The sequence below is a fragment of the Acomys russatus genome, chromosome 1 (genome assembly GCF_903995435.1).
Source record: "Acomys russatus chromosome 1, mAcoRus1.1, whole genome shotgun sequence".
In the NCBI taxonomy this organism is placed as follows: Eukaryota; Metazoa; Chordata; class Mammalia; order Rodentia; family Muridae; genus Acomys; species Acomys russatus.
In genome coordinates, this window is record NC_067137.1 from 118710682 (window position 1) to 118733757 (window position 23076).

The window sequence follows — 23076 nt, forward strand, 5'->3', positions numbered from 1 at the left end:
AGGGCTGCTGCACAGAGAAGCTGTGTCTTGAATGCCATCCCCTAAAAAATAATGTTAAGACAGCAATGAATCGTGTATATGGTCTAAGCATAGATGGCCTGCTTCCTTTTTCAGGTATAGACCTGCAGTTTTCTTGGAACCTCACAAGAGCCTGCATCTTTGTGCGATCCTTGTGGTTTTATCTGCTCAAGCTGCAGTCCCACCAAAGGCCCCTCCAGAGTCACCCTCTAAACTCATTTATTGAGGAAGGGAAAGTTTCCTTCTAGGTTGTAACGTGAAAGCCACCAAAACGTATGTATGGCTGCTGCTCAGAGATTTAAGCTGACTCCCTCTTGAGCAATATCCACCTATACTTAGGTGCCTCATTCTCCCGCGTATCTCTCTTTCCACCAACCACGGCGTTAAATCTCTTAAATTTTGTTTATAATGAATCCAAACTGTGTTCCATATTGGTTCGTCTCAAAATTCTTTACTATGCTTAACTATCGTTAGTTGAGCAGAGGTCTCTATAAACAACGCAGGCCTGCTGCACAGGGCTACTAACCAGCTAACATTCGGAAGGCTAAGACAGAAGGCTCATCACAAGCTCAAGATCAGCCAAGGCTGCAGCCAGGGCACTATCGAAAACAAACAAACAAACAAACGCGGGGGCAGGGGCGCAGACCTGAAATCCAAGCACTGGAGGAGGCAGAGACTGGTGGACCTCTGTGTGTTTGAGGCCAGCCTGTTCTACAAAGCGAGTCTAAGACAAACCAAGGCTACGCAGAGGAATCCTGTTTCAAAAAACCAAAAAGCAAAAACAAAGCAAAATTTGGTCCCCCTTTTAAACCCTAACTTGGTTTAATATTTGTCCTAGCATTCATAAAGCCATGGTTCGAGCTCCAGCTCCGCAAAAAAGCAGGAGTGGGGTGCATGCCTGTAACCCCACATTTCTCGAGTGGGGCTAGGAAGGAAGACGTCTCAATTTAGGATTAGAGACTAGTGTAGACCCAGGTCTCTGGAACGGAAGACCTCCGCCCAGGATCCGGGACATCAGCGAGCCGGTGACGCGTGAGGATCGAGTAAGTACAAGACTGGCTTCCGCGCCTCAAAGATTTCTTGGCCAGCGGGGCACTCGTAGATCCCGCCCTTTACCGGGTGACGCACTTCCGCGCCGACGCTACAGGCGACACGGGTTCGAGCACTCCCCTCCCCCCCGACACACCCTTAGGCTGCCATGGCGGGCGCGGACAGGGAGTCCGGGGTTGCCGGCGCTAGTGCCTCGACTCTGCCCGGCCGGAACCACAGCGCCGTGCGCGTGGCTCCGCTGGACGCCGAGCAGCTGCGGCGGGTCCTGGAGCAGGTGACAAGGTCGCGGCCACGGCCCCCCGTGCTGCGGGACGCGACCCAGCAGGCCACCCCGCCGCGGGGGCCGGGCGCCGAGGCCCGACGCCTGCTGCTGCCCCAGGTGAGGCTCCGCGTGGGGCCGACAGGCCCAGCCCCGACCCCGCGCGCGGTGTCCCCTCCTGCCCGCCCTCCTGCCCGCCCCGCGCCCCCGCGCCGTGCATAGGGGCACGGCGGATGCTGCGCCAAGGCCACAGAGCGGTACGGATGAGGGAGGCTGGCTGCGGGGAGGGAGGAGCGAGGCCCGGAGACCGGGAAGAGACAGTGAGCCAAGGGGCCGCCTAGGAGAGAGGGCTGGGCTGGCGGGGCCCGTAGACTCCACACACTCGGCTCCGCTGCGGGCGCCTGGTGATGACGTAAGCAGCCGCCTGGGCCCCGAAGGCGGGCTAGCTGAATCGCCTGTACACTAATAACGTAAAGCACGCTGTGTAGGGGAACAAGGGAGAACTTTCTAGTGGGTGGCTCCGGGGCCGGGAGCTGAGTAAATTAAGGGGAAACGTCTTAGAGAGCTCTGCTCGGACGCAGCACCCGCTCTCCCAGACTCGGGGCAGTTAAGCACTAATCTAGTAGTTTGCTGTAGACTTTGGCAAACCCCAGTGACCAACACGGTAACAAATAAACAGGAAGGGACTGTAAAACTCAGACCATCCTCTCGGCGCGTTTACTTCCCTGCTCGCACAGGTTTTGGCTGTGGGGAGAATAGGCACTAGAATCTGACTCCCATCCGTGGAGGTTCCAGGCAGCTGCTGAAACGGGACGTACTCCATGTCCTGTGTAAAAAGACATCTCCTTTGGCTGCTGCTGTTGGAAGGAACAAAACATACCTCACTGCGGAGTTCCCGAAGGGGAGAGTTGTTTCCACCAGATTCTAGAAATAGGGTAGAGAGAGTAGTCTTCAGTTTGGGTTTGGTTTTGGTGAAGTTTTTGGTTTGTTTTTTTTCTGAGACAGGGTCTCTCTGGGTAGCCGTGGGTGTCCTGGAACTTACACTGTAGACCAGGCTAGCCTTGGGCTCACAGAGATCTTCCTCTGCCTCCCGAGTTCTGGGGGGCCACTCCTCTGACCTCTGTACACACTCGTAAACTTTAAAAATCAAGGAGACTGGAGACCCGTGTTGCTAAAGTTTGGTAAGTCAGGATGAGTCTGCCCAAGGACACTTTCTAGAAGAGTGACCTTCGGTGAGTGGCCCTCATGAGGCACTGGTTTCTGCCTTTGCAGGAAGGATGGCTCACCATATAAGGTTCTGGGTGGGTTGCTGTAGACCCAAATGCTTCCTCCATAGGCCCGGTACAGCAAGTCAGAGTCAGCATGTGACCCTGTAGGTACAGCCTCCGTGGGGTAGCAGCCCCTGCTTGGAGTGCCTCTCCTCTGCGCCGGGCAGTCTCTGCCTGGCGTGGACCGCAGCAGCCATGTGGTGGTGCTTTGCTCTTTTGTTTCCATTTTGAGATTAGGTCTCATATCTCAGGCTGGCTGCAAACTTGATGTGTGGCTAGAAATGACTTAGCTTTTTTTTTTCCCCTCGAGACAGGGTTTCTCTGTGTTACCATTACTGTTCTGGACTCGCTTTGTAGACCAGGCTGGCCTTGAACTCACAGAAATCTGCCTGCCCCTGCCTCCTTGAATCTGGGATTAAAGGTATGCGCCACCTCGCAGGGCTGGACTTTTGAGTTTTTAATCTTTCCTTCCCCATCTCCACAGGATTGTACAGTGCTGGGGGCTGAACGCAAGGCTTCCTCCCTGGTTAGTTAAACACTCCAGCTACTGAACCATATATCCAGCCAGCCGCCACCATGAAACCAACACAAGGGAGGTTCAGTGGCTCTGCCCAGTGTTATATTCTAGAGCTTGTGGCCTGATCACACTGCTAAATATGTCCGTAACTTTGAATTTGATAAGACAGCATTGTAAAGAGACAAAAATACATTGTTTTCATCAAATACAAGCCAACTTAATCAAAGTTAGTGTGATAGAATTGTGGGTGGTTGCTGGTGTGGTGGAGCTGGGCTCGCAGTAATTGACCTTTGTGGCGTGGTCTGCTGATAATCTTTCAGCCTTAACTGCCACGAAACCCAAAGGCCGGGTGGATATGGTCCGTGGATGAGGAGGAAGTGATGCAAGACGCAGATATGTAGCCAGGAAACCAGAGACATGACAGCTGAATACATTCAGGAAAAGGGAAATAGTTCCTGTCTCCAGGACAGAAAGCTGATATTTAATCTCCCCCCCCCCCCCCCCCCCCCCCCGCCCGCCCGCCCGCCCAAGACGGTTTCTCTGTGTAGCCCTGACTGTCTCAGACTCATCCTGAATGCTGAGGTTACAAGTATGTGTCAGCACTCTAGCCTGGGATGAGACCATTTGTTTTATTTTTTGAGACAGGCTCTTACCCCTGGCTAGCTTGGAATTTGCAGAGATCTGCCTACACCTGCCTTGAGCTCCAGAATTCTTGTATTAAAGATGTGTATTACCATACCTGGCTGTGATATTACTTTTTTCTTTTCTCCTTAATTTTTTTAATGTCTTTGGGTGGGTGTTGTGCCTAATTCTGTGTCTGTGCATCACATAGAAAGCCAGAAGAGGGTCTTGGATCCCTTAATTGGAGTGACAGATAGTTGTGAGTTGCTGTGTAGGTGCTGAGAATCAAACCCGGGTCCTCTCGAAGAGCAGCCAGTGCTCTAAACCACTGAGCCATCTCTCCAGTCCCTTGTAATACCATTATAAAGTATAAAAATAAGCCGGGCATGGTGGCACATGCCTTTAATCCCAGTACTCGGGAGGCAGAGGCAGGAGGATCACTGAGTTTGAGGCCAGCCTAGTCTACAATGCAAGGCTAGGACAGCCAAGGCTACCCAGAGAAACCTTGTCTCGGGAAAAAAAAAAAGTATAAAAGATGTCAAGAAAGTTAAGAATGCTGCTCTTCCCGAAGACCTAGTTCTGTTGCTAGCACCCATGTTAGCAGCTCAAAAGGTGCTTTAATGCCAGTTACATGGAATCCGATCTCATGTTTTCAGGCACCTACACACATAGCTTACATCTTCTCTTTCTCTCTCATTCACGCGTGCGTGCGCGCGCCTGCACACACACACACATGCACTCAGGTCTGTAACGGTGGCTTAGTTGAGAGCCTGTATTGCTCTTTCAGAGGATCCAAGTTCAGTTCCCTGCACCCACTTTAGGTGGCTCACAACTCTGTGTATGTGTGTGTGTGTGTGCGCGCGCACGCGCGTGTGTGCGTGAGAGAAAGAAAAAGAGAAGATGTGCCTGTGTATGCGGCAAGGGTAGCACAGATGTTTCAGAATTGTAATGCTTCTTCTGGTTTCTTTTTTATGTTTAAGCAACTTGAAGCCATTTGTCTCAAGGTGGCATCTGGTAGCACAAAAAGTAAGGAAAGGCCAATGCCCCCCCTGGCCACCATCCAATGCAAAACAGCAGGACAAAGTCAGCCCTCTGGGAGAAGTGTCTCCAGCCCTCAGCTGCTCAGGGGGCAGGCTCTGGGGAGGACTGGATCACAGCTGTGCCTCCTCAGAGGCTCCCCTCAGCCTTCCGCTCGGGTGTTTGTACAGAAGCCACTGCCAACCCTTCAGCCAGTCCCTTCAAAGAGAGTCAAGGCCCAGCAGACTGCAAATGGATGTGGTTTCCCTCCGAGCCCTTTGGCAGCCTCTAGTCCATGCTCAGGAGCGTCCGTCTCATCCAGTTCAGCCCGCCTGCTTATTTCCAGCTTGCATACAGCACACACCAAGAAACTGAGGAAATCTTTAAAAGTGAAAACACGATCTGGACGGATATCCCGGCCTCCCAAGTATAAAGCCAGAGATTATAAATTCATCAAAACTGAAGATTTAGCGGATGGGCATCTGTCGGATTCTGATGACTATTCAGAGCTGAGTGTGGAGGAGGAGGAGGAGGAGGAGGAGCAGCGGGAGAAGCCGGTGTTCTTTGACATCGAGGGTTGTGCCCTGAGGCCCAGGGCCTTTAAGTGTCAGACCTGTGAAAAGTCATACATAGGAAAGGGGGGACTGGCGAGACATTTAAAACTCAACCCAGGCCATGGCCAGCTGGAGCCAGAGATGCTGTCCAAGAAGGCTAGTGGGAGTCTGACCCTGCGGTGCGCGGACTCAAAGGCCAGGGGCCTGGCTTCCCCCAAACTGTGCACACCAGCTGCTCTCTGCATGGAAGAGACAGAGTCAGCATGGCATACCCGACAGGTAACACTTCTGTCTAGTAACAGTGCCCGTGTTTCTGCTCCCTTTCCCATTCTCCTTTTAAGTCTTACAGTGTCAGATGGGGCTCAGGACACAAGTCGTCACAGTGAGGCCGGGCAGCCACCGTTGTTAGGCTGATGGTGCACAGGTGGGAGGTGTGTGTCTTTTGCCCAAGGCCTGCCTTGATGAGCACCTTGGTGGACCATGGCCATGGTTGTCCCCCGTCAGGTCTGTGGGACTATTGTGCACTCCTGGCTGGTACCCATGTGGCAGAGACATGTGGGAAGGTCAGGTTTGGGGCACAATCCATAGTGGGAAGCTGTGCTGCCTTCTGTGGTCTCCTCTTTCCCTGTAGTGGATCAGCAGCTTCTAAGTTGGGGTGAAGCTGATAGCTAGTTTTTTGTTTCTGTTTTTGGTTTTTTGAGACAGGGTTTCTCTGTGTAGCCTTGGCTGTCCTGGACTCGCTTTGTAGACCAGGCTGACCTCAAACTCACAGTGATCTGTAGATGAATTTTAATTCAGAACATGGCTGCTCTGGCAAGAGATCACATCCAAACACTTTCTAGGTCTGTGTGATCCAACTGGAACACAAACACACCTTTAATCCAGGAGTCAGAGGCAAGCAGATCTGAGTTAAAGGCCAGCCTAGTATAGTACAAATATCAGGTAAAGAAAAGTTTAAGTCCAGGTGTTGTGGAATATACCTTAAATCCCAAACAATGAAGGTAAAGTTAGTTTGTAGAAGGAAGCACCATGTTTGAAAGTGATGTCTAGCCGGGCGTGGTGGTGCACGCCTTTAATCCCAGTACTCGGGAGGCAGAGGCAGGCGGATTGCTGTGAGTTCGAGGCCAGCCTGGTCTACAAAGTGAGTCCAGGATGGCCAAGGCTACACAGAGAAACCCTGTCTCGAAAAACCAAAAAAAAAGTGATGTCTAATTGAGTGGCAGGAAAAAAAAAAAAAGAGAAAGATTTGACAGAATAGGATTCACCTAACTCTCATGAGAAGAGAGAGGAAAGGGAAGCTACTTAAGGGGCAATGCAGAAAGGGGGAGGGGGAAAGAGGCAGTTTTACAGAGAGATTGAGAGAACAGGCTAGACACAGGCTAGAGCAGGCGAGAACTGACAAGAGAATGAGAAGGAGCCAGAAGATTAGAAACATTTCAGGAGTTAGTTTGAGGCCAAGCAGAGCAAGTCAGGGGCCAAGAGAAAAATCAGATTGTATAAGTCGGCTGGAAAAGGAGTTAGAGCCAGAACAGCTGAGTTGAACCAGCCGGCCCAGAGCTCTGTAAGAACAAGAAAGGATGAACTTATATTTTTTAAAATTTATTTATTATTTATACAATAATCTGCCCACCACAAGAAGGCACTGGATCTCATTACAGATGATTGTGAGCCACCATGTGGTTGCTGGGAATTGAACTCCAGACCTTTGGAAGAGCAGACGGTATTCTTAACATCTGAGCCATCACTCCAGCCCATAGTGAGCTTATTAAGCAGGAAGTCTCAGAGGCTGAAAACATTCTAGGCTTCCAGGACTAGAACTAGGTTAGCAGAAGGTGGCAGTAAGTATCCGAGACAACAATTGAATCAGGCTAGTAAGTTCCTTTTGCTGGGCGGTGGTGGCACACGCCTTTAATCCCAGCACTCAGGGAGGCGGAGGCAGGTAGATCACTGTGAGTTCGAGGCCTGGTCTGCAGAATGAGTCCAGGACAGCCAGGGCTACACACACAGAAACCCTGTCCTGAAAAACTTTAAAAAAGTTTCTTTTACAGCTGGCATATACCTTTAATCCCAGGCAGAGGCAGGTGAAATGCTGCGAGTTCAGGCCAGCCTGGCCTACAAAGTGAGTCCAAGACAACTAAGGCTGTTCAGTGAAACCTCGTCTAGAAAAACAAACAAAAAAACCCTAACCAACCAACAAACAAAAAAGAGAGAGAGAAAGAAAAAGGAAAGAGAAAAAAAACAACCAACCAAAAAAAACTAGCTACCTATCTAAAGCTGTTTGCTGTTTTTCTAGACTGGCCCTTGAGAGGACACACAGTTCTTGGTGCTAGCTATCACAGCCTGTGCTCTCTTTCTGTCAACTCTTTGACCCTACAGCTGTCCAAGGAGGCTTAAGATTGTTGTGATTTCCTATTTCCAGAGGGCATCGGCGGTGAGGAAATGCTAGACTGCCACTCATGCTTTCCTCCAGCAAGCCTTGCAAACCGCAGGCTGGAGGTGGACATAGATTAGACACACACCTGGGCATGAGTACTGGGAGCTAGAAGGATAGAGGGATGGGAGGTGTTGGGTTATACGTTTCTAATGTACTGAGAACACTCTGTAGTTGGCGGTGATGGTCACAAAGCCTTGTGAGCATATTAAATCCACTGAATTTTGTGCTTTCAAAGGATGAGTTTGAGACTGGAGAGGTGACTCAGTGGTTAGGGGCACATACAGCTTTTGCAGAGGACCTGAGTTTGGTGCCCAGCACCTGTGTTAGGCAACTAATGACCACCTATAACTGCAGATTCAGGGAAAACTGCACCCACATACATATAACCCCACACAGAGTGCACAGCGTATAATTTAAAAAAATGAATAAAAAAAAAAAGAATGAATTTATGGTGTTTGAAATATAACTAATAGAGCCAGGCTTGGTGGCACACGCTTTTAATCCCAGCACCCAGGAGGCAGAGGTAGGCAGATCGTTGTGAGTTTGAGGCCAGCCTGGTCTACAAAGTGAGTCTAGGACAGCCAAGGCTACACAGAGAAACCCTGTCTCCAAAAACCAAAAAAAAAAAAAAAAAAAAAAAAAAAAGAAGAAGAAGAAAAAGAAAAGAAATATAACTAATAAGCTGGGTGTGGTGGCGCACACCTTTAATCCCAGCATTCCCCCAGCACTCCAGAGGCAGAGGCAGGTGGATCACTGTGAGTTCAAGGACAGCCTGGTCTACAAAAGCGATTCCAGGACAGCCAGGGCTACACAGAGAAACTGTGTCTCAGAAAACAAACAAACAAAAAAGAAAGATAACTAATACAACCAAAACATCCAGAAAGTCATGTACAGGTTATACAATAGAAACAAAATTGGTATTCTTGTTGTTGTTGAGTGCTGGAGGCCTAACTCAGGGCCTAGCACATGTTTACCACAAGTCTATAGCTGAGCTCCACCCCAGCCCCAAGGTTAAGTTTTAAGATGATAATTACATCAGATAAGTTCCTTTTTTCATTTTAGTCAACATCCTAGCCAGGGTCACCATTTGTCAGCCCATAGTTCCTGAATGGCTAGTACTCATTTGATGATCTTTTTTTGTTTGTTTGTTTGTCTTTTTGTTTTGTTTTTCTGAGACAGGGTCTCTCTGTGTAGCCCTGGGTGTCCTGGACTCGCTTTGGAAACCAGGCTGTCCTCTAACTCACAGTGATCCGCCTGCCTCTACCTCCTGAGTGCTGGGATTACAGGCGTGCACCACCACTGCCCTGCCTCATTTCATGTTCTTAAGCATACTGGTAGGGAAAGTTTAAAAGTTAAAGAGTGTTAAGTAGAAAGACAAGAGATGGCTCAGTGGTTGAGAGCATGACTGCTCTTCCAAAGGACCTGGGTTCAATTCCCAGCATCTACATGGCAGCTTATAACTGTCTGTAACTACAAGATTTGACACCCCCACACAGACATACATGCGGGCAAAACAGGAATGCACATAAAAATAAAAATAAATTATTAAAAAAAGTGTTAAGTAAAGAAATAGTGTAGGAAGTTCTTTGCATTCGACTTGACATTTTTCTGCTTTAAGGTTTTCATGATGGCATTTAATGAAGGGTTTTTGTTGTTGTTTTGTTTTATTTTTGGGTGTGCAACGTTATCTAGAATGGTCAGCCTGTGGAAGCTGAAGAGACACTGGTACCTGAACAAGAAAATAGTCCCTCAGCTCTTCTGAGACCAGAGAACAACCTAGAACCTAAAAATGGGAATTGGGAAAGCCAGGCAGAACCCAGCACAGCCAAGCTCCAGGAGAGCAGAGCAGTCCAGCTGAGCAGTCGCCCTGCTGTCCCATCAGGGAGAGCCCAGCTCCGGGAGGTAACGAGCTCTGACACAGTGTGCCCGGAGCCTGCTTGTCTAGCTCGGTGTGTAACAACTCCCACCTTCCTTCCTTCCCTCTTGTTTGGGTTTGAAGCAGAGTCACAGCGTGTAGGCTCCTGCTGGCTAGCACTGAACTCAGCATCTTGCTTCAGTCTCCTGAGTGCTGGCACTACAGGCCTGGGCTACCATCTCAGCTCACTGTCAACTTTCTGAACTTCAACACCAGTGTCGTATCCAATGTAGTGTGCACACCAGAAATAGCAGCAAGAGTGTGGAGAGTTCCAGCCTTAGGGCTGGAGACATAGCTCAGGAGTTAGGAGCACTGTCTGCTCTTCCAGAGGTCCTGAGTTCAATTCCCAGTAACCGCATGGTGGCTCACAATCATCTATACCTTCTTTTCCTGGGGAAAAAAAAGTCTTAGGCCAGGCATGGTGGCATATGCCTTTAATCCTAGTACTCCGGAGGCAGAGGCAGGTGGATCGCTGTGAGTTCAAGGCTAGCCTGGTCTACAAAAACGATTCCAGGACAGCCAGGACTGTTACACAGAGAAACCTCGTCTCGAAAAATGCTAAAAAACAAAAATAAAAATGTCTTAGGCATAATGTAGTTACAAGTTGCAGCAGCAAATTTAAACTCAGGAGGGTTGGTTTTACGCCAATCCCCTTGTGTCATGGCAGCCTTGATGACTGTTGAGACCTGAGGTGGAACCTTTGGGGGTTAATGGTCGCCTTAGAATCAGCTCCATTTGCAGAGCATTTTCTGTGAGGCTGCTCAGCTTCACTCCCTGTACTCACTGTGGTCAGTACTGCCTCAGCCTCCACTCACTTAGTTCACAGTGGCCTCCACCTGAACAGATGAACAGCCGAAACTCAAGGAAGGCCAGTCACTCAGGTGGCTTCAGGCACGAGGCAGGGCCAGAACGGGAGTGCTTGTTACTTGGCATCAGAGGCAGTGAGGCTGGCCAAGCTGTGCAGAACGGCTGCAGTGATGCTGTCTCTCTGACAGCACCTCACTGTTGTACAGAGAGTTGAGTGGCTGCTGTGAGCAGGCCCACTCTGACTCTCTTAGATGACAATCCCCCAGAGTTGACATGTCTTTATATGTGGGTTGTGTGACCATAACGTCAGGCCCATGTTCTGGTTGTGGAGGGGCAGTGTGTACAGACTAGACACTCTGGCAGGAAGCAGGGTGGAGAGTGATGTCCAACCTGCCGCCTCACAAAATTTCTGGAAGGATGTTTTCATTGAGCAGCTAACACTAACGAGATGTCTGCTATCAAAAGCGTGTCCAGAGTTTAAGTCATGGCCTCTTATAAACATAAACTGACCTTCCTGCATGTCCATAGAGCTGAAACCACAGGTCAGTTTTTCCTAAGAGCGTTTGAAACGTGAAGTTAAATGTATTTATTGAGCATGTGTGCATGTGTGACCTGTGCCTGTGCTCGTTCACATGCCGTGGTGGGTGTGTGAGGTGCGCTTTGTAGAGTTGTGTTGGTCTATTTTTAAAAAGATTTTATTTATTATATATGATATATTATAATTTAATATATATACACATATATATTATAATTGTACGTGCACACACACACGCTGTCTGTATATATGCCTGCATTCCAGAAAGAGGCCTTAGATCCTGAGCCAGCATGCAGTTACTGGGAATTGATCTCAGGGAGAACAGACAGTGCTCTTAGTCTCTGGGCCATCTCTCTAGCCCAAGTTTTTTTTTTTTTTTTTTTATCTATTTTATTGGGTTCTTATATCTACCACCTTCTCCACCTCAATCCCTTCCAACATACCACACCAGGTGGTAGAGATAAAGGGTTAGAGGGGAGAGGGTGTGTAGGTCTTTTGAGGCCATTTCCCGCTAGTTGGGGTCATTGGTTCCTTGAGGCAAGTCCAGTCCTCATAGCCAAGCTAGCTCCAACGTCGTCTTGTCACTTTTCTCTTGATCCCTTGACAAGTTACCACCAGCAGCAGCAGCAGGAGACAGAGGAGGAACAGCCTGGTCCCTGGCCCCTTCTTCAGAGTGCCCCCCATATCCCCATTTATACCCTCTCCAGAGTTCCCCAGAATTAAACTATCTGCAGCTGACAAAGATCACACCCCTGCTAGTGCAGGATGGACTGAATCAGCCTTGTATCTCACACCTGGATTAAAGCAAAAACATTCATATAACTAGTTGTTTTTTTTTTTTTTTTAAGATTTATTTATCATGCATACAGTGGTCTGCCTGCCTGCCAGAAGAGGGCACCAGATTTCATTATAGATGGTTGTGAGCCACCATGTGGGTGCTGGGAATTGAACTCAGGACCGCTGGCTGAGAAACCAGTGCTCTTAACCTCTGAGCCATCTCTCCGGCCCCCCATAACTGTTTTTTAAATCATCTTTTTATTGACCTTTACTTTATGTGCATTGGTGTTATGTCTGCATGTATGTCTATTTAAGACCATTAGGTCTTGAAGTTACAGACAGTTGTGAGCTGCCATGTGGGTGCTGGGATTTGCCTCCCAGATGTGGGTTTTTTTTTTTTTTTTTTTTTAAGAATTTTAAAAATTATTTATTATGTATAAAGTGTAGGGCATTAGATATCATTCTAGATGGTTGTGAGCCACCATGTGGTTGCTGGGAATTGAACTCAGGACCTCTGCAAGAGCAGACGGCACTCTTAACCTCGGAGCCATCTTTCCAGCTCCCAGATGTGGGTTTTAAAAGAAACCAAAAACTCTCACTACAAAGTTGGCTCTCTTGGCTGGGTTTTGGGATGGAGCTCATGCGGCAGGCTTGCACAGCTGAGCCCTCCTGCTGGCCCTGTAGGTAAACATTTTTCTGTCCTGCCAGTCAGGCTTTCACCAGCTTCTCTGGTCCCCTCATTCTTGGCAGCTGCTGGTTACTCTCTAAGCCTGGGCCACATGACCTCCCTGCAGCGCACTCGTTTGGTGTTTCCCAGGCTGCTTTAGGTTCTCCCTGGGCTGCTTCCTCTGCACATGCCTACCAAGTATTTCCTGATTAGACCTCCATGGAGCCTTGCATCTCTCAGAAAACTCACCAGTGGCCGGCCATCGTAGCACACACCTTTAATCTCAGTACTTGGGAGACAAAGGCAGATGGCTCTCTGGGAGTTCAAGGTCAGCCAGGGCTACATAGTGAGATCTTGTCTCCAACAAAACAAAACCCAAAACCAATTGCCCCCACCACCACCACCAAAGAAAGAATACTTGCTTACCTGGGTGGCCTGTGTATTAGCCCATCTTTCCTGTTGTGGGGCCCGGTGTTATGGAGGCCACTGGGTGCTCAGGCTAGAAACCCAAATCCTTCTTGTCTTCCTTCTCTTCCCTTCCTCTCCTCTCCTTCCTCTTATCTTAATTTGAGACATTGTTCACTCTGTCACCCAGGCTGGCCTCAAACTCCTATTATGGAGCCCAAGCTGGACCTGCCAATCTTTCCACCTTAAGCCTTCCAAGTGCTGAGATTAGAGGCCAAGCTACCATCCCTGGACCTGCCTCTTCCTTCTGCCTGCCTCACCCCCAGTCCACCCACACCCCCATCTTAGCCCTGTCATCAGGTCCTCACCGTCTCCTTGCCTTTATGCTGGCATTGCCTCTTGTTGCTGTGCTTCCTGCAGATCCACACCCTCCCCTCATTATACTCCCACCTGCCTAAAACCTCCCTGCAGAACCAGGTACCATGGTGCACACTGGTGATCCCCAGAGGACTAAGGCAGGCGCCTTATTTGAGCCTAGGACCTTGAGGCTAACCTTGGCAACATAGTAGTATCTCACCTCCAACAGTACATAACCTCCCTCCACATGCCACCATTAGATGGAAATCCAAATCTATGCTTCTCCCAGCCTAGCCTGGACTGCTTTCCATCCCACTAGTCCCTGTCTGCTGTCTGAGCTGTGTGCCTCCTCTGCATCCAGGCCCCTTGTACTTAGATGCAGCACTTAGCTGCTTCTCTCCTGAGGCAGCTATATTTGAACCTTGACCATGATGCTCCAGTGTCAAACTGTGTGTACAGCTGGGTTATGGAGCTTTTTCTTCCCTTTACGAGTCACACCAGCTTGCTGCCTGTCTCCAATTAAAGGTGGCCAACACTTTGTTTCTGCAGGCTCTCAAGCAGTGTGGCCAGGAGGAGCTCATGGAATTGGTGCTACCTCAGCTGGCTCAGGTGGTGACCCTGTGTGAACTTCTTCTGGTGAAGGTGAGTCCGTGTAGCAAGGCTCATAGTATAGGTTAGCTTGGGTATATATGTTTGTTTTGTTTGTTTGATTTTCAAGACAGGGTTTCTCTGTGTAATAGCCCTGGCTATCCTGGAACTCTCCTTGTAGGCCAGGCTGGCCTTGAACTTTACAGAGATCCTCTTGCCTCTGCCTCCCTGAGTGCTGAGATTACAGGTGTGCGTGCCACTGCGCCCAGCTTGGCTTGAATATATTGCAAGCTAGCATTCCTACTTACCTTACAATGTGTTCCCATTCCCTGGGACAGAGCTGAAGAGAGCTGTAGCACCCAGAGCCTGTCTCCCTTGACTGTTTTAACTTTGTGTAGGGAGCAGCAGTGGGCATGGAAAACCTTAGCGGCCTTAAGTGTGAATATGCCCGTCAGAAGCTGATGGCATCTTTTTGCCAACTTCATGTTCCCTGTGGGGTCACCCTAGGCCCAGGGTTTGTGACCTTCACCCTAAGCTTTGTTTTTAGCCCCAGTCCCGTCCCCCTCCCCGCACGTCCCCCACCCCCTCCCTGGCCTCTCAGTTGAGCATGCTATGGCATATGTAGGCACCACTAGGGAGCTAAGGAAACGCCAGGCCACTGACCAGGTCCAGGGCTTGAGGAACTGAGCTCCCTCTGTCTTCAAGTGTATTTTTTTGTCTTCCATGTCACTGCCTCGGATTTAAACCGCACATCTTTACAAAGGTTGAGAAAAGCCCCGGAGCAAAGCCTTTCTTCCCTGCTGTGTACAAGGAGTTTGAAGAGTTGTATGGTGTGGTGAAGAGGATGTGTCAGCATCACCTCCGCAGCTCTGGCCCGTGCTCTCAGGAACCCCTGGAGATAAAGAGCGATGAGGTGACATTTTGAGGGGCTAGACATTTCCTTAGCTAGCCAAAGGAAGCAGTCTGTGAACAAGGAAGGGTGTTGCTAGTAAGACATCTTCACTTTTAGCTGCTGTGTGTCAGCATTGTCCTGACAGGTGAAGTTGTTTCATTAATATAAGGATGAGAAACCCTTGTTTTAGAGAACTGAAAATTGTAATAGCTCAAAGAAATTGTGAGCCAGGCGGTGGCGCACGCCTTTAATCCTAGCACTTGGGAGGCAGAGGCAAGTGGATCGCTGTGAGTTTGAGGCCAGCCTGGTCTACAAGGAGAGTTCCAGGACAGCCAAGTTATTAAACAGAGAAAACCTGTCTTGGAAAAAAAAAAAGAAAGGAAGGAAAGAAGGAAGGAAACTGTGAACACCACAGGGCTGCACACAGTCCCTGCACACAGGGCTGACACCACAGTCCCCCAAATACTGGTGTTCTGGACTCTCTTTTCTTTTTAATTGTATTAGATTTATTTTCTGTTATTTCATGTATATGAATGTCTTGCCTGCATGAATGTCTGTGCTTCATGTTTATCCCTGGACCCAGAGAAGGCAGAAGAGAAGACTTGAATGAGGTGGCTGTGGGCCGCCATGTGGGTGCTGTGGGCCGCTATGTGGGTGCTGTGGGCCGCTATGTGGGTGCTGTGGGCCGCCATGTGGGTGCTGGGAACAACCCAGGGCCTGTGCCAGAGCAGCAAGTGCACTTCTCTGCTGAGCCGTCTCTCTGTTGGCCAGTGGTTATGGTCATGGTTGTTCTGACGTAGTTCCTATTTTATCACCCAGCTGCCTTGGCTAGGTTGAGCTCTTTTCAAAACATAAGTTTGAGGCTAATATGATTTGGCTTGGCTTTGTTTGTTTTGTTTTTCAAGACAGGGTTTCCTGGGAAAAAAAACAAGACAAAAACAAAAAAACCCTCAAACTGTTACACACATAATGTGAATGCTTTGAAAGACAGAGTGGAAAGAGGCGTAGCAGTTAAGAGCACTTTTTTTTTTAACAGGATTTCTCTGTGTAGCCTTGGCTGTCCTAGACTTTTATAGACCAGGCTGGCCTTGAACTCACAGCGACCCACCTGCCTCGGCCTCCTTGAGTGTAGAGCGCTTCTTGCTCTTGCTGAAGACTCAGGTTCACTTTCTAGAACTCATGTGGTATCTCATAACCATCTATAACCATTGATCCAATTTCAGGGGATCTGATAGTATCCTTTGACCTCTGTGAGCAACAGGCATGCACATATTGCATATATATATATATGTGAGCAAAACACTCATACACTTAAATAAATAAATCTTAAAAAGAAACGAAAAGAAAGACTCTGTAGCCCATAGCCGCCTTCCCTTCCCACTAACCTGTTGGCGCGGTCTGTCTGCAGTACACCTGCTGATGTGGTTCTGACTTCCAGGGCAAGCCACCTCCGTCAGTGCTGTAAGGGTGTCTTAGTCACATCCCACTCGCTGTGCTAAAACACCACGATCAAGGCAACTTCTTATACAAAAAAGCACTTAATTGCCTTACGGTTTCAGAGAGTAGAACCATGATGGTGGAGCAAAGGTGTGGCAGCAGGGACAGCTGAGAGGTCACAGCTTGATCCACAGGCAGGAGGCCAAGAGGATATTGGGAAACCTCAAACCCACCCCCAATCACACAGCTCCTCCAACAAGGCCACACCTAACCCTTCCCAAACAGTTCCACCAACCAGAACTAAGCACACATATGAGCCCATGGGGCCATTCGCATTCAGACCACCACAGTTGGTATGTGCTGGTTTGGGGGCATTTGGTGATGGGGGACTGTTACTGGTCACTATTGTCAGTTCTTGTATGCTTTATTGTATTCTTTATTGTATTGGAGGTCATTGTTTGAGATAAGGTCGCATGTAGTTCAGATTGATTTGAATGTTCTGTGTAGGTAAGGATGACCTTGAATTCTAAAAAAAAATCTGGGTGTTTTGTTTGTACCAGTTAGGGATTTGACAGGGATGATAAAACACTGTGACCAGCACTTGTAAGGGAAGGGTTTATCTCAGCTCACAACTCCCACATCCCATTCCACCAGTGAGGGGCATCGGGGCAGGAGCCTGGAGGCAGGCTTGAAGCAGAGGCGTGGAGGGATGCTGCTGGCTGGTTACCCAAGGACTGCTCAACCTGCTTTCTTTGCGGGGGGGTTGAGACAGGGTTTCTCTGTGTAGCCTTGGCTGTCCTGGACTCGCTTTGTAGACCAGGCTGGCCTCGAATTCACGGTGATCCACCCGCCTCTGCCTCCCGAGTGCTGGGATTAAAGGTGTGCGCCACCACCGCCCAGCCAAAAACTGCCTTTTTTTTTTTTTGTTTGGTTTTTTGTTTGTTTTGTTTGGTTTTTCAAGACATGGTTTCTCTGTGTAGCTTTGGCTGTCCTGGACTCACTTTGTAGACAAGGCTGGCCTCGAACTCACAGTAATCCTCCTGCCTCTGCCTCATAAGTTCTAGGATTAAAGGCATGCACTACCATGCCTGACTTCAGCCTGCTTTCTTATACCATCCAGGACCACCTGCCCAGTAATCCCAGCTCTTCCACATCAATCATTAGTCAGGAAAATGCCCCCACAGACCTGCCTGCAGGGCAATTTTTTGGAAACATATTCTTAATTAACATTCCCCCTTCTGCTGGGCATGCCTTTAATCCTAGCAAGTGGTAGGCAGAGGCAAGTGGATCTCTGTGAGTTCAAGGCCAGCCTGGTCTTCCAGGACATCCAGGGCTACACAGAGAAACTCTGAAAAACAAAGAAACAACCCCCCCCCTGCTTCCTGGCTATGTCTAGGCGTGTGTCACATTGACACAGAAACCAACCAGCACAGTGTGTATCTGTACTATTTGGGGGCCTGCCGCCTGCCGAGGGGTCAGATCTCCTGGATCTGGAGTTGTGGGCTACTCATTATGTGGGTGCTGGGAATTGAACCTGGGTCTACTGGAAGAGCAACCAATACTCTTAACTACTGAGCCACCTCTTCAGCCTCAACCAAGAACTTTTGATTTTCTTGCCTTTCCCTCCAGAGTGCTGGGGTTCCAGTATTCACCACTGTGCCTAGTGCCTGTGGTTCGGGAAGTAGAACTCACAGCCTAGTACATGGTAGGCAAGCACCTTACCAGCTGAGTTACAATCCTAGCCTGTGAAAATACTCTTCAGAAGCCGGGCGTGGTGGCGCACGCCTTTAATCCCAGCACTCGGGAGGCAGAGGCAGGTGGATCGCTGTGAGTTCGAGGCCAGCCTGGTCTACAAAGCGAGTCCATGATGGCCAAGGCTACACAGAGAAACCCTGTCTCAAAAAACCAAAAAAAAAAAAAAAAAAAAAAAGAAAATACTCTTCAGAGCTTTAGATTTTTTTTGTTGTTGTTATGTACTATAAACATAGTGGATTATTTTGCCAAGCTTTGCATAGATGCCCCATAGGAGACAATAGTCACCCACGTTCCAATTTACTTTTTTTTTTTTTTTTAATTTTTTGTGTGCCTGTGGCTTATTTTGTAAGAGGACACTGTTGAGCTCGGGCAGTGCTACACTTGCAAGCCCAGGTTTCTGCATTAGTTGTATTCTGCTGCCCTCCGACTGGCTTCACCCTAGCTTATGCCCAGAGACGGTCTCTTTGTAAGATGCAGTGTAAAGGATGCTAGCTGTCTCTACACCTTGACATCTGGTACACACACACACTCTTTGTACCCACATGCACGCATGTAGGCGCAGGCTGAGCTCCACCTTGTCAGGCAGCTGAAACCCAGGAGTCAGACGAGGTAACCATGAGAAGGAAGATGAGGGAGACTGTTTTTTAGCAGAGACAAGATATTTTTCTAAAAAGACCAATAAGAATTGAAAAAGAAAACAGAGGAACAAATGGCAAGCAAGGCACCTTAGCAAGGACAGCCCTGAGGAGAGGACAGCCCCACCCCCACTGACACAGTGAGGCTAGGACAGCCCTGAGGAGAGGGTTCAGCCCCACCCCCACTGGCACAGTGAGGCAAGGACAAGCCCACCCCCACTGACACAGTGAGGCAAGGACAGCCCTGAGGAGAGGGTTCAGCCCCACCCCTACTGGCACAGGTTCTGCTGGCTTTGGTAACCTGAGGCTTCACCTTAGCTGTTCCATGTAACTTCATATTTTCTTTTTCCTGTTAAGCTGCACCTAACTGTACAAAACAGCCTTTTGGATTTGTACTCAGTCACAGACATAAGAACTGACACACTTGGCACACTGTGCTCTAAGCAAAGCTGACATCTCCTGTTTCCCCTCAGGTTGCCAGGTCATTAGGAATCACAGAATTCCTGAGGAAGAAAGAGACACACCTGAGCAGTGCAGCTAAGTGCTCCAGCCAGGAGACAGAGGGGACGCTGGGGGAAGCCAGTGGGCAGAAGAGAGAGCATGAGCTAGGTGTAGTGGTAAGTGGTGCAGTGCGGGCCATCTGTGTGGATGCTGGGTTCATGACCCGGCCGAGTCGTGGCAGCTCACCTCTTGGTCTCTCTAGGAAGGTGCATGTCTGACTGTTCTTTTCTCTATAGCCTACAGGGGAGGAGGCGCTGGCCACAGTGAAAAAGCCCCGAACAGCAGCTCTGCCCACAGATGTCCTCCAGTGTCCTCCCGCCACCAGTCGGTGCCACATGAGGCCTAGGCCCTCATGTGCTCCAGCCACCAGCAAGGGTAAGGCACACATTTTGGGGTTGCCTCAGAGTTTCTGCTAGCAGGCACAAGCACCCCAGGACCGTCACTTTTAGGGTTAGGTATGCCTTTGACCCGATGAGAGAACCCTTTGGTCTCTTTGTTTTGTTGTTGTTGGTTTTTTTTTTTTTTTTTTTTTTTTTTTTTTCAAGACAAGGTTTCTCTGTGTAGCCCTGGCTGTCCTGGACTCGCTTTGTAGACCAGGCTGGCCTCGGACTCACAGAGATCCGCTTGCCTCTTCCTTCCAAGTGCTGGGATTAAAGGCATGTGCTACCACACCCTGGCCTAAAATTTTTTAACTGGCTTATTTTTATTTTATGTGCATTGATATTTTGCCTGCGTGTATGTCTGTGTGAGAGTGTCATATTCCCTGGAACTGGGATTACAGGCAGGTGTGAGCTACCATGTGGGTACTGAGAATTGAACCCAGGTCCTCTGGAAAAGCAACCAGTGCTCTTAACCACTGAGCCGTCTCTCCAGCCCAGTCTCAGGTTTTATCCCAACCTCCCAACACTTTGTCATTCTGTTTTTATGTCTGTCAATCATGAGGCCGTCGGGGTCTCCAACAGTCCCTTACTAAATCAAAAGTTACTTCATAGTGGTATCTGAGACCAATAGCCCCAGGCTGGCCTGAGAGATTGGGCAGAGTTGGATCCCAAGGACTCATGTACTTTGGCTTGGCATCTGAGACTTAACACTTGAAAGGAAGACATTCTTGGCTTTAGTTCTCGCTGTTACCAGATCATGTCTGTTAGTGATCATACAGCACTGACAGGCTGTCTGATGTCTTGCCTGATCGAGAGGCCTTCAGTGGAAGGGCCATGCCCATCTGAGAACGTCTGCAGCTCTGCCCTGGGGAAGGCAGATGTTCAGTGGGAACGGTGAGTCTTCTAGCACCAGGTTGGATCACAGCCCCCTCACTGAGTCATTTTTTTTTTTTTTTCTCTTAGCTTCATCTGTACTTTGAAGTTGAGTGGTTCCCTCCCTCTCAGCAAATGGTCCTTCAGTATCTGCATAAGTCCTTCTTTCCTGGGGTGGAGTTGTGGGCTCTATCTATGGCGGCCAGGAAGCCAGCTGAGGCTTGTTCTCTGACTCAGTCTCAGAGCAGAGATGGATGTTCTGGGCTGAGGAAGGCTTTGTCCCATGATCATTCAGAAGGCCTCCTCTGCAGGGAGGGAGCTTTCTGGTCCAATCTCTCAGCTTGAGGAAGTGCAGGGCAGCTGCACTTAGCTAAGATAAGGCACCGGGACTGCTGCTCCTCCAGTGGGGACAGGAGCCCCTGACTTAAGAGGAAGCCAGATAACCGAGCACACTTGGTTAAAATAAAAACAGCTGAGAGTTGAAGAGCTAGGTTTTAATTAATCAAACTAATGTTCTAACCATTGGGGGGGTGCACCCCCCACCCCAAGACCCTTGGGTTTTAAGCCAAGGGCATACAAATTGCAGGAGGCTTACCTAGGACACCTCCCAGGGCCTGAGTCCAGGTGATTCAGGGCAGCTTTTTTGTTTGTTTTTGTTTTGAGACAGGGTTTCTCTGGCCTTGGCTGACCTGAACTTGCTTTGTAGACCAGGCTGACCTCAAATATACAGAGATCCTCCTGCCTCTGCCTCCCGAGTGGTGCTGGCATTAAAGGCATGTGCCACCACCCCAGTGTTTCCTCAAAGAGCCAGCTTTTCACACCTTTTGGCCTAAAGGCTTTGCTTTGAAATGTGTCTCTGAAAGGAACTAGCCTTTTTACACTTTTTGGTCCAGAGTTTTGTGGACAGCCTACAGCAGAGGAGAGACACCCTCCTGTTTCCAAGCTCAGAGCTTACCAGGAGGGGTGTCTCACCTCCACCTGCAAGCAAAAGCCCACACAGAGTGAAGGTCCTTGGCCTCAAGACTAGGACTAGGGCTGTCTAAGAGGGTTATGGTGTTTTTGTTGTTGGTTTGGTTTGGTTTTTCGAGACAGGGTTTCTCTGTGTATCCCTGGCTGTCCTGGACTCACTTTGTAGACCAGGCTGGCCTCCAGGTCACAGTGATCCGCCTGTCTCTGCCTCCCGAGTGATGGAATTAAAGGTGTGCACCACCACCGACCAGCGAGGGTTATATTTAAATAACCTTCCAGGTTTTCTAGGGGTGGGGTGGGGGTGGGGGTTAGCTGTGGATATGTTTTGAAAGGCCTTTGACCCTTGGGCTCCTCTCAGGAAAGGGACTTCTGTTTGTTCATTCAGTGACATTACCCTGCTAAACTCCCTTGGAACATGTTTTTAATACAAAATCTACCTTTGTGAATAGATATAAAACAGTAAAAAAAAAAAAAACCTGCTGCCCTGCCCAAGTGGCAGAATCTGCAGTACTGCTTCTTTGAAGAAAGTCTACTGAGACCAGCTCAGCGTGGTGATGAGTGTGTGACTGCTGTTTTCTCTATTCAGGCTCTGCCCCTGCAGCCATTGAGAACTTCTCTGACTGCCCCGAGGGAATCTGTGTGGAGATGGTGCCTGCTAGTGACAGAAGTGTACCACTCTCAGGCCTGCAGCTTGCAGTGATGACATCACATGACTTTGAAGCCAGGAGTGGCTCTGCAGACTCTGCTTTTCTGTGTCAAGATGTCAGTAGGTCAGCTCTTTATTCCCAGGTAGCAGGGCCCAGAGGCCTGCCCCCAGCCCAAGAGTTGGTGTTTTCTGAAGAGAATGATCATGATTCTGGGACCATCCGGAGGAGCAACAGTGGCTGTGGCACTCCATCATCAGGTGGAATAGGGTCCCTGTTGCTTGGAGAGTCTGGAAATGCAGAGGCAGGAGACTGCAGAGAGACAAGCCAATTCTACCTCAGCGGCCAGCAGGCCAGCCCCAGCCATGTCCTGCTTGCAGAAACTGCTTCCTTTCCACTCCAGAACATCTTGCCCGTGAATATCCTGCCAGCTGCTTGTGCGTCCAAGATTGTGCCTGAGCCAGAACCTCATCCTGGACCAGATGGATCACTGTCCACTAATGGGGGTCCCAGTGTTGGAAGCGAAGCTGGGGGCATAAGCCAGCTCCTCTCTAGGATGGAGACTCATAGCCAGAGAGAGCCAGAGACTGTGGCTGCTGTGGGGGAAACGCTGGCTCTTGAGATTTCTAATGTGTGCCAAGAAGTATTGTCTCAGGGACAGGAGCAGATTTTTATTCAGACTCCCAGTGGGCTTATCCATCAAAGTGCCATGATGTCTCAGGAAGAGGACAGTGTCATAGTGATGAGTGCAGGGGGTTCTGTCCTGAGGTTTGGTCCGTCAGAAGGGATTGTTCTTGAAGCCATGGGGGCCTTCCTCACTGTGGAGGCAGAGTCCTCCTAGTGACAGGAGTCAGGTGTGTGTGTGTGTGTGTGTGTGTGTGTGTGTGTGTGTTGGTGTTTTTGAGGCAGGGTCTCATGTAGCCCAGACGGGCCTTGAACTCCTACTCTTCTTGCCTCCATCTACTGAGTGATAGGGTGACAGGGATGTCCACCATGCTGGGAAGAACTTTGAACCTATTTGTATGGATCTTACCCACAGAAGGCCTATTTCAGGCACTGTGTATTTTTCTAATGTAACTACTGACACAAATGAGCCATTTATAAAGAATGTCTGTTGTACTACTGCTTTTTCAAAAGGAGCTCTTCACAATAATGCTGCATATATATTTTTGTTGTCTGGTTTTGGAAGCAGGGTTTGGCA

The 23076-nt window shown here is 49.2% G+C and overlaps 1 protein-coding gene across 1 annotated transcript; it reads left to right on the forward strand.

Annotated features, from left to right (window-relative positions):
* Positions 1 to 1160: 1160 nt before the first annotated feature.
* Znf839 (zinc finger protein 839) lies at positions 1161 to 22800 on the forward strand. Its single transcript, XM_051151646.1, has 8 exons — positions 1161 to 1447; positions 4714 to 5583; positions 9431 to 9640; positions 13751 to 13843; positions 14553 to 14702; positions 18982 to 19119; positions 19261 to 19384; positions 21818 to 22800. Exons 1-8 carry the CDS (start codon positions 1217 to 1219, stop codon positions 22714 to 22716), a joined length of 2715 nt encoding a protein of 904 aa, XP_051007603.1. The 5' UTR covers positions 1161 to 1216; the 3' UTR covers positions 22717 to 22800.
* Positions 22801 to 23076: the final 276 nt, after the last annotated feature.